Raw genomic sequence first — 11,155 nt, 5'->3', positions numbered from 1 at the left:
TAACATTACCTTGAAATATGATTAAAATGTAAAATATGTGCACGCATTTTCATTTTTAAAAGTAAATTGTTTTCTGTACCTTTATTATTTTTCAGCAAAACTTTGCAAACCTATTTAAAAGGACAGTCAACACCAGATTTTTTGTTGTTTAAAAAGATAGATAATCCCTCTATTACCCATTCCCCAGTTTTGCAAAACCAACACTGTTATATTAATACACTTTTTACTTCTGTGACTAACTTGTATCTAAGCATCTTCTGACCGCCCCGCATCACATGACTTTTAGTTATTATCTATTGACTTGCATTTTAGCCAATTAGTGCAGTGTCTGCCACTTGCCACGGGCGTGATCACAATGCTATCTATACGGCCTACATGAGCTTGCTCTCCCCTGCTGTGAAAAGTAAATAAAATAGAGGCGGCCTTCAAGGGCTTAGAAATGATCATATGAGCCTTCCTAGGTTTAGCTTTCAACTAGAATACCAAGAGAACAAAGCGAAATTGTTGATAAAAGTAAATTGGAAAGGTGTTTAAAATTAAATGCCCTATTTGAAAAATGAAAGTTTTTTTTTGGACTTGACTGTCCCTTTAATGAAAAATCTAATGATGTAAGCAGTCATATAGTTAGTTGTATTCTACAGTTAATTATGTATAGTTGATAATGTTTAACCACAGTGCTTATTGGCTATAGCTTCCTTTTCTCATTACTCTGCTGGTTAATTAAAGGGATATAAAGGTGTGATAATAAAAGTTCATTAGAACATTTTCTCATTGCACTACTGATTATATATTGCTATGGACTAGATTACAAGTGGCTCGCTAGGGCAGGATGCGTTAAGCAATATCGAGACCGCGATAACTAGTGGGCATATTACAAGTTAAAAGTAAATGGTGGTGCTCAAGTGCAAAAAAATTTGCAATCATCAGATTAGCTCGCCTGAAGACATGAAATGTTCACCAAACGCATCAAAAACACTTAAAAATAAACCATCACCCTCATATATACACTTTCTGATAAAAATATATTATATAAATATTATTATTTTTTTACAAGGGTTAAAAGGGATATGGTATATAGCAAGGTATTTGACTGGAAAGGGCAATAATGTATATATGTGTGTGTGTGTATATACAGTATCCCAAAAAAGTGAGTACACCCCTCACATTTTTGTAAATATTTTATGATATCTTTTCATGTGACAACACTGAAGAAATGACACTTTGCTACAATGTAAAGTTGTAAGTGTACAGCCTGTATAACAGTGTAAATTTGCTGTCCCTTCCATTTGGACATTTCCATTTAGGGGTGTACTCACTGTTGTTGCCAACGGTTTAGACATTAATGGCTGTGTGTTGAGTTATTTTGAGGGGACACCAAATTTACACTGTTATACAGGCTGTACACTCACTACTTTACATTGTAGCAAAGTGTCATTTCTTCAGTGTTGTCACATGAAAAGATATAATAAAATATTTACAAAAATGTGAGGGGTGTACTCACTTTTGTGGGATACTGTATATATATATATATTTATATATATACATAATATATATATATATATATATATACACACACACACATATGTGTCTAAATATGTGTATGTGTGTAGACATATATGTCTATATATATATATATATATATATATATGTATGTGTTTATATGTGTAAATATGTATATACATACTGAATATACACATATATATACATATATATATATATATATATATATATATACACACACACACACACATATGTGTCTAAATATGTGTATGTGTGTAGACATATATGTCTATATATATATATATATATATATATATATATATATGTATGTGTTTATATGTGTAAATATGTATATACATACTGAATATACACATATATATACATTATATATATATATATATATATATATATATATACACACACACACACACACACACATATGTGTCTAAATATGTGCATGTGTGTAGACATATATGTCTATATATATATATATATATATATATGTATGTGTTTATATGTGTAAATATGTATATACATACTGAATATACACATATATATACATATATATATATATATATATATACACACACACACAAACATATGTGTCTAAATATGTGTATGTGTGTAGACATATATGTCTATATATATATATATATATATATATGTATGTGTTTATATGTGTAAATATGTATATACATACTGAATATATATATATATATATATATATATATATATATATATATATATATATATACACACACACACACTTTTGAGCACTTTCCAGTTAAATAAACATGAAATATCATTTTTATTCAATTTTAATTATTTTTAATGTGTATTACTCTGTTTTGAATATAAATACTTTACAATCCAATGCTCTTCACTTAGAATATATATATATATCTCTGGGGCCTATTTATCATGATGTGAGCGGACATGATCCGATATTGCGGATCATGTCGGCTGCACATCAATAAATGACGACAGCATACGCTCTCAGCATTTATCATTGCACCAGCAGTTCTTGTGAACTGCTGGTGCAATACCGTCCCCTGCAGATTTGCGGCCAATCGGCCGCTAACAGGGGTTGTCAATCAACCCGATCATATTGGATCAGGTTGATTTCCGGCGATGTGTGTCCGCCACCTCAGAGCAGGCGGACAGGTTATGGAGCAGTGGTCTTTAGACCGCTGCTTCATAACTTGTGTTTCTGGCGAGCTTGATAATTCGTCCCCTGTCTCTCTATTTATATATACCTGTGTGTATATATATAATTTCACAAAAATATAAATAAAGAAATATTTAAAAAGAAAAGGGAGTTAAACACTGTGCTGTGTTCAGGTCTGATTCAAAATTGTCTTTCCACTCAGGAAATTACTTTTTAGGAACAGTAAAGTTAAAATAAATATTTCATGATTCAGATAGAACATTATATTTTTAACAACTTTCCTTTCTACTTACTATCAAATTTGCTTCAATCTCTTGGTATCCTTTGATGAAGAGTAAACCTAGGTACCCTCGGGATCAGCAGTGCACTACTGGGGGCTAGCTGAACAGTCTGGTAAGACAATGACAAGAGGCATTTGAACATAGCTACCAGTCACCATCTAGCTCCCCATAGAGCATTGCTACTTTTGAGCCTACTCTGGTCTATTCTTCAATAAATAATAACAAGAGAACAAAGCAAATAGATAATAGAAGTAAATTGATAAGCTGTTAAAAATGACATACATTGTCTGAATCATGAAAGTTTAACTTTACTGTCCTTCTTTGTAGGGATAAACATATGGTTAGATACAAGTAATAGTTCACATTAGAGTATTTTCTACACATTCGTGTCCTTTTAAACTGTATAACATTAAATATAAAGGCTCATATATAGGAATTTCTACTATTAAAAATTAAAACTCAAATAGTTTATTATGAGAAAATGCTGTGTAGTTTTGTGCTATAGGGTAAAGGTAAAATCTTTCCTTCATTTTGAATTTTGATAATAATAAGGTCTTCCACGTATATACCGTGGTCTAGTACAGTAACTCTACCTTCAAGGTCAACAAATCAGAATTTTGGGATCTTCCTCCTTGAACACAGGTTCATGTAATTGAGATAGATGCACATCAAATTCAAATGAAATCCTGATCTGTCTGTGGAGATAATGTGGACACTCCTGGTTTAGTAACATCCTTAAAGTCATAAAATACTCAGATGATATTTATGCTGCATGTTACTAACAACATTATTTTTCCTTTCCAGGTTTGGTTAAACTAGGAGTTCACTGCATAACAGGGCAAAAAGTGGCAATAAAGATTGTAAATCGAGAAAAACTCTCAGAATCTGTCTTAATGAAGGTAAGCAAATTGATCCATCCTTGTTATTACTCTGTGCACTGCTGTTTGTTCATCCATTAAAAGGTATCACAAAAAAAAATGGGTCCCTTGTACGAAGCCGGTGTGGACAAAGTTACCAACCTGTCCGTTGCCTTTATGTATCATTATACACTCATGTGTGTGTGTAGTGTCGCCCTCTTTTCTCGCACAACCAATCACAAGAGAGAAAGACCTATCAGCCAGCCTGAACGTACATCTTTGGGGTGATTTGGAGAGTGTAGGATGCAGCACTCTGGTAACCGCTATTTCTTACATTGCAGTAATCAGACTTGCATGTGCAAACCTGCCCTGCAAGCGCTCAAAAATAACATATGCTGCTTAGTAGATTGAGCCCATTTGTGCATACCCAGAGCAGGAGGAAACGTTACACAATTGAAGGGAGATTTGTGATACTACAGCACTAAAAGGCCTTTTTTATTGTACTAATTAGCTGTTGTGAGTAGATTGCTTTAATAATCTAGATGGTTAATATCTGAGTTTAGATAAATATACCAGAACATATGAAAGTAGCCAATGGTATTTTCTTTTACCAGATCTGATACAGCCATACTTCTGTTTTATATAGCATTTCATTGGCCTAGTGTGATGAGATCACTGTGGGTCAAGGGTCTTCACGCAAATATTTATTCTGAAATGCCCTTTTATTTAAAGTGCCATAAAAAGGTCTGTATTTATATATTTAGATCTGTGCATATCCTAAAAGGGCTAATTAAGTAAAAAATAGTTTGCATAAAAAAAGTTTTTTAAAATTAATTTTCAAAAATAAGCAAAAATACTTAAATAGCCATGCTGTCTGAAAAACTGTGCTCCACCCCCCTTATCAGTGTTTAGACACAGGCATTGTATGTCAACTGAGTTCACAGCTTCTAGGAATGCTCCAGCAGATAATCCCTCAGCATTTTTGTATTCTACCAAAGCAATAATAGATATAAATACAGCCATAAAAGGAATTGTGTAGGAGGAGTTAGAGCTGTGCAATTCAGAAACTTAATAGAAATGGTTAATGGCGAGGCACTGCAGTATAAATTTGCAGGTGTAGTAATTAAAGTACATATTATATTTTTGTCTCTATACCAACTTGTTTTATGTTCCTTTAAATGCCATTCTGAACAAGGCAGGTCCAACTATGGAAAGATGAGATCAGAGCTTTACACAGAAATAATCTACAACTGTTAAGACATTTTGGGTTTTTTACTTTTGTTTTCTAATATTTGTGTTTGTTTATTTTTTCTGCATTATTTTTCTTTATCTACTATGACCTAGAAAGATGTTATTGTTGATTACCATTGGATTTTTTGGCCCATTGATATTAGCTGTAAATGGTTACTGGAGGTTTATTTATTAAGTAATTTATGAAAGAAAAAAGCCATACATTAACATACAGTCACATTATATTATTCCTCATCACACTTTTTACTTGGTAACTTGGTTCATAAAATGACCATTTGGTCTAAAAAATACTTTTTCAGGACCATTTGTATTAAAGGGACATGAAACCCCAATTGTTTTTCATGATTTAGGTAGAACATAAATTTTTTTAACAAATTCTGAACAAATGGGTGAGCCAATAACAATCAGTATATATGTGCAGCCACCAATCAGCAGCTAGAACCTAGGTTCTTTGCTGCTCCTGAGCTTTCCTAGATAAACCTTTCAGCAAAGGATAACAAGATAATAAAGCAAATTTAATAATAGAAGTAAATTATAAACTTGTTTAAAATTGTATTCTCTATCTTAATCATGAAATAAAATTTTTGAGTTTCATATCCCTTTAATCTCTGAGGGTCTTGAACTCTTCATACACAAATAAATGTAATAGTATTTAATGTATTAATAAAAAAGTCCCTCTTCTGTATTGACATAATTAATGGTTTGTTCTCCATGTTGTTAAACCTCTGATACAACAGTAATTTCTTCTTTGTTCCATATATTTTGTAAGTGTTCTTGTACTAATATATCTATCTATATGAATATTATATATATATATATATATATATCTCACATTATCTCATATTATATAGATATATATATATATCTCACACCTTTACAGCACGACCCACCATTAGTCATCTGCCTGGGTGCAATGTAAACGATCAATATCCCAACAAGAAATTGCAACTGGGCTTTATATATATATCACAACAAGAAATTGTACTCACAGGTCTTCTTTGAACAAACAAATTTTTAATGGAACGTTTTCGGGGATCTTGTCTTCATGCTGACGACGGGGACAAGATCCCCGAAAACGTTCCATTAAAAATTTGTTTGTTCAAAGAAGACCTGTGAGTACAATTTCTTGTTGTGATATATATATAAAGCCCAGTTGTACACAAACATGCACTTCCCGTTAGCCTCTAAATAAAAATAAACAGCCTTTTTTTGTGCAAAATATTTTTATCATGTTTAAAAAAGTGCTCTTTTATATTCAAGATACAAACGTTTGAATTTACTGTCCTTTTAACATCACCGCATAGAAAGGAAGCCATCCTTTTTACTTAAAACAAAAATCAGCATGGCATGAACCTAGAGAAGCTCCCAGTTCCAGTTAGGAAAACAAGGCCATAAAAAAAACAACAATAATAATAATAACATATCGCCCAATCAAGCGGAATTAGCACAGGTTGGGAGTTACGGCCCGCTTCCCGCCCCCAGACCCTCAGTTTCCAAGTTTAATGACCAAGCCCTGCCCAGACTCACACATGGAATACTTGACCATGCCTGTGGACCTCCCATAACTCTGCCCTCCATATGTAACCCCAACCCTCCCATGCACAGCCTTGCTCACAAGTTGCCACTTGGCCATTGCCACAAGTAATCCTTCAGATGTTGTGAGGTATGTTATAATAGTTTTAAAATGTATGTATTTATCAGTACTGTTAAAAAGGAGCTAAAAAAGATGTATTTATAACATGGCTGGATTCTCATTTACTGGAAAAAAAATGACATCATATTTTGTTTTTGGGATTTATGTATCTTTTTCTCCTTCTGCACTAGTTTTTGTATATTTTTAAAGTTTGTCTCATTTCTTTATTTGAGTAGTGCATTTAAATCATTATAACTGTCCTTTTTCTACACCATTTGTACGTGTGTTGATTTTTTTAATATATAATATATACACACAAGGCCTTGGTCACATGAATAAGAAACACAACGTGTAGCCACATGTGTGTTTCTTATTCATGTGACCAAGGCCTCTGTGTGGGGCCGAAACGTTATGTGTTTTGACACAGTAAAGGTGGTTGTCATTTCTCTTCGTACCTGCTCTTTCTTGGTGCTCATATGGGATTCACACCAGGTCCTGAACAACAAGTTTACCTATTTGGATACGTTTTCAGGAGGGCACAGAGTGGATGGATTTGTTGGTGAATGCTGATCTCTTTGTACATATATATATATATATATATATATATATATATATATATATATATATATATATATATATATATACTAGTTCTAAAGCCTGTTCACACAGGCCATTTTTTGCAGTACAGCGGTCCCACCCCTTGCGCTCTCTCCCCCCTCTCTTTTGCTCTCTCTCCCCCCTCTTTTGCGTTCTCTCTCGCTCCACCTCTCTTTTGCTCTCTCTACCCCCTCTCTTTGGCTCTCTATATCCCCCCTCTCTTTTGCCCTTTCCCCTCTTTTTTTGCTCCCTCTCTCCCCCTCTCTTTTGCTTTCTCTCCCCCCTCTCTTTTGCGCTCTCTCCCTCCCCCTCTCTTTTGCGCTCTCTCCCTCCCCCTCTCTTTTGCGCTCTCTCCCTCCCCCTCTCTTTTGCGCTATCTCCCCTCTCTCTTTTGCGTCCTCTCCCCCATCTCTTTTGCGCTCTCTCCCCCATCAATTTTGCGCTCTCTCTCCCCCCATCTCTTTTGCGCTCTCTCTCCCCCCATCTCTTTTGCGCTCTCTTTCCCCCATCTCTTTTGCGCTCTCTCTCCCCCCCATCTCTTTTGTGCCCTCTCCTCCCATCTCTTTTGCACTTTCTCTCTCCCCTTCTCTTTTGTGCTCATTCTCCCCCCTCTCTTTTGTGCTCTCTTTCTCCCCCCTCTCTTTTGCACTCTCTTTCTCCCCCCTCTCTTTTGCACTGTCTTTCTCCCCCTCTCTTTTGCACTCTCTCCCCATCCCTCTCTTTTGCTCTGTCTCTCTCCCCATCCCTCTCTTTTGCTCTGTCTTTCTCCCCATCCCTCTCTTTTGCTCTGTCTCTCTCCCCATCCCTCTCTTTTGCTCTGTCTCTCTCCCTGCGCTCTCTCTCTTGCACTCTCTCCCCCTCTCTTTTGCGCTCTCTCTCCCCCCTCCCTTTTGCGCTCTCTCTCTCCCCCCTCTCTTTTGCGCTCTCTCCCTCCTCTCTCCCCTCTTTTTTGCGCTCTCTTTTGCGCTCTCTCTCTCCCCCTCTCTTTTGCGCTCTCTCTATCCCCCCTCTCTTTTGCGCTCTCTCTCTCCCCCTCTCTTTTGCACTCTTTCTCTCCCCCCTCTCTTTTGCGCTCTCTCTCTCCCCCCTCTCTTTTGCGCTCTTCCCCCCTCTCTTTTGCGCTCTCTCTCTCCCCCCTCTCTTTTCCTCTCTCTCCCCCTCTCTTTTGCGATCTCTCTCCCCCCTCTCTTTTGCGCTGTCTCTCCCCCTCTCTTTTGCGCTCTCTCTCCCCCCCCCTCTCTTTTGTGCTCTCTCTCCCCCCTCTCTTTTGCTCTTTCCCATCTCTTTTTCTCTTTCCCCTCTATTTTACTCGCTCTTTCCCATCTATTTTGCTCTCTCTCCCCCCTCTTTTGCTCTTTCCCATCTATTTTGTTCTCTCCCCCTCTCTTTCTATCTCTCTCCCCTTTTCTTTCTATCTCTCTCCCCTCTATCCCTCTCGCGCGCGACCGACCACGCCCGTGTCACGCCCGGCCACGTCCCGCTCACGCCCACTTTCGCCCGCACCGGCTGTTCAGGTAGGGACTCTAAGGCCAGGTGTGTTTGTCCTTGAGCGCAGTCTCTACTGCGCATGACAGCTTCGGACAAACACACTTGGCCTTTTATTATATAGGATATATATATATATATATATATATGTGTGTGTGTGTGTATATTAATCGAGATATTAAAAAAAAAAAAATCAACACAAGTACAAATGGTGTAGAATAATAATGATTTAAATGCACTGCTCAAATAAACCAGCTATATTTTAAAATCCTCTATCCGTGGTTCACTTGAGGCAAACTTTAAAAATATCCAAAAGCTAGCGCAGAAGGAGAAAGGATACAGAAAAGCATATATTTATAGTGACAAATGATTTATATGCAGACCTCACCTGAGTACTTGCATTTAGCAATTTGATAGATTTGCTTTTAATAGGTTTGTTCATTGGAGATTCAGAGGTGAACTTCAAATTCTCTCAGGGGCTATGACGTAAAGCTTGCAGAGGACGAAAATGGCATTAAACCACTTCAGTATACATGCTGAACAGCAGGGCTTCTTCTAAATATATGTTATTTGAGCTTACTATGGGCCAGATTGCAAGTGGAGCATGATTTAATGCTCCTGATCGAAAGTTTACTGGGATAGAAGGAAGCTTTTTACGCCCGTAGGGTTGCACTCATATTACAAATTGAAATTTTTTTTTTTTGGCTTGCACGCTAACCCAACCCACGTAAAAAGCTGAACTTACAACATCATGTATGCAATAACCTATTCCCCCATATAAGTGCGCTAACCCGACATGAAAATTTGAATATTTCACATTTAAATGTTCTTTTCATAGAAGAATATGTTTTATTTATTCATACACACACACACATATATATATATATATATATATATATATATATACACACACACACACACACACATATGTATTTATGTGTTTATATGTGTGTATATATATATATAAAAATATATATATATATATATACAGGTGGCCCTCGTTTTACAACGGTTCAATTTACACCGTTTCAGAATAACAACCTTTTTTTGCAGTCATGTGACTGCTATTGAAAAGCATTGAGAAGCAGTGCATTTATTAAAATAGCCAGTAGGTGGAGCTGTCCGCTTGTGTTGCAGCAAAGCCAAGCAAGCTGAAATTAATCAGTTTAACCAGACCTGAGCTATCGAGCAGATTTCAAAGGAACAAGATCTTCCTGTCTATAAATCAGTCCAGATTGGAATGCATAGAAAGAACTGTTTCAGAAAAATGCAAGTAAAGTCTGTGTTGTGTGATTATTTTGTTAGGTTTATAATGCTGTTTAGCAAATGTTTTTGTTCATTTAACTTAGTGTAATTATATATTCTGTGTTGTGTGATTATTTTATTAGGTTTATACTGTTGTTTAGCATTTAAAGTCTTCATTTCAAAGCTTCAAAAATAATGTATTAGGTGTTACTTATGACAATTTTGAGAGGGGCCTGGAACCTATCTCCCTCACTTCCCATTGACTTACATTATAAACTGGGTTTCAATTTACAACGGTTTCAATTTACAACCATTCCTTCTGGAACCTAACCCCGGCGTAAACTGAGGGCTACCTGTATCTGTAATTACAAACATATACACATATAAATACATATGTACACACATATACATATATATATATATATATATATATACAGTATATATATATATATATATATATATACTGTATATTATACATCTTTAGACATGTATATGTATGTATCTCTGTTAAAGCCCTTTGCCTGGCTTTTTTTCTGAGATCTCTGATCTCTGAGATTTCTCCTGAGATCTCATATCTATGAGTCACTTTTTTGTGAAATATTTTTTTTAAATAATTTTTATTTGATGGTGTTATTATATAAGTGTACTTTGTAATGTATTTTTGATGTGTTTTGTGATACTTTTTTGTTTTGCGAAACAGTTAACCAGAGCTTTAATATCACTTTAACTTAAATTGCGCTCAAGGGATCATGTTTACGAGCGGGAAACTAGACATGCACAAACATCCGCGATAAACCTCTTTTCGCTCTCGTAATCTAGCCCTATATGCACTAGAATAAAATAACATATCTATTCTAAACAGTAGTGTTCTTTTTAGTGTGTTCAATTGTTTTCTAAATACCAGATAATCGAGAAGCAAAAATGTTATTTGTACTTCTGTTGCTTGTATAGCGTATCAGAATCTACTTTTGTGTTATGCCTCTTAAGGCCAAGTTATATGTAAAAAATCATCAAACCAACTCTTATGCTGTTTAAGAGAACCAAAATAATAATAATTAGGAATTTTTAATTATTACCTAAAGATGATTTGAGGACTTTACACATTATAACCCTGGACCTATCCTCCAAAAATAGTCAG

At 35.6% G+C, this 11,155-nt stretch overlaps 1 protein-coding gene across 1 annotated transcript in view; it reads left to right on the top strand.

The window, feature by feature from the left end:
- LOC128638069 (serine/threonine-protein kinase BRSK2-like) overlaps nt 1-11,155 on the top strand; it is a 392,907-nt gene that overhangs the window by 195,497 nt on the left and 186,255 nt on the right. Inside the window, exon 2 of the mRNA XM_053689937.1 lies at nt 3,754-3,848. Coding sequence (XP_053545912.1) covers nt 3,754-3,848 — 95 coding nt within the window. The remainder of the gene's footprint in view (nt 1-3,753; nt 3,849-11,155) is intronic.

This window comes from Bombina bombina, chromosome 8 (assembly GCF_027579735.1).
Source record: "Bombina bombina isolate aBomBom1 chromosome 8, aBomBom1.pri, whole genome shotgun sequence".
In the NCBI taxonomy this organism is placed as follows: Eukaryota; Metazoa; Chordata; class Amphibia; order Anura; family Bombinatoridae; genus Bombina; species Bombina bombina.
The sequence above is the reverse complement of the archived record's forward strand: the minus strand, read 5'-3'. Positions and strand labels throughout refer to the sequence as shown.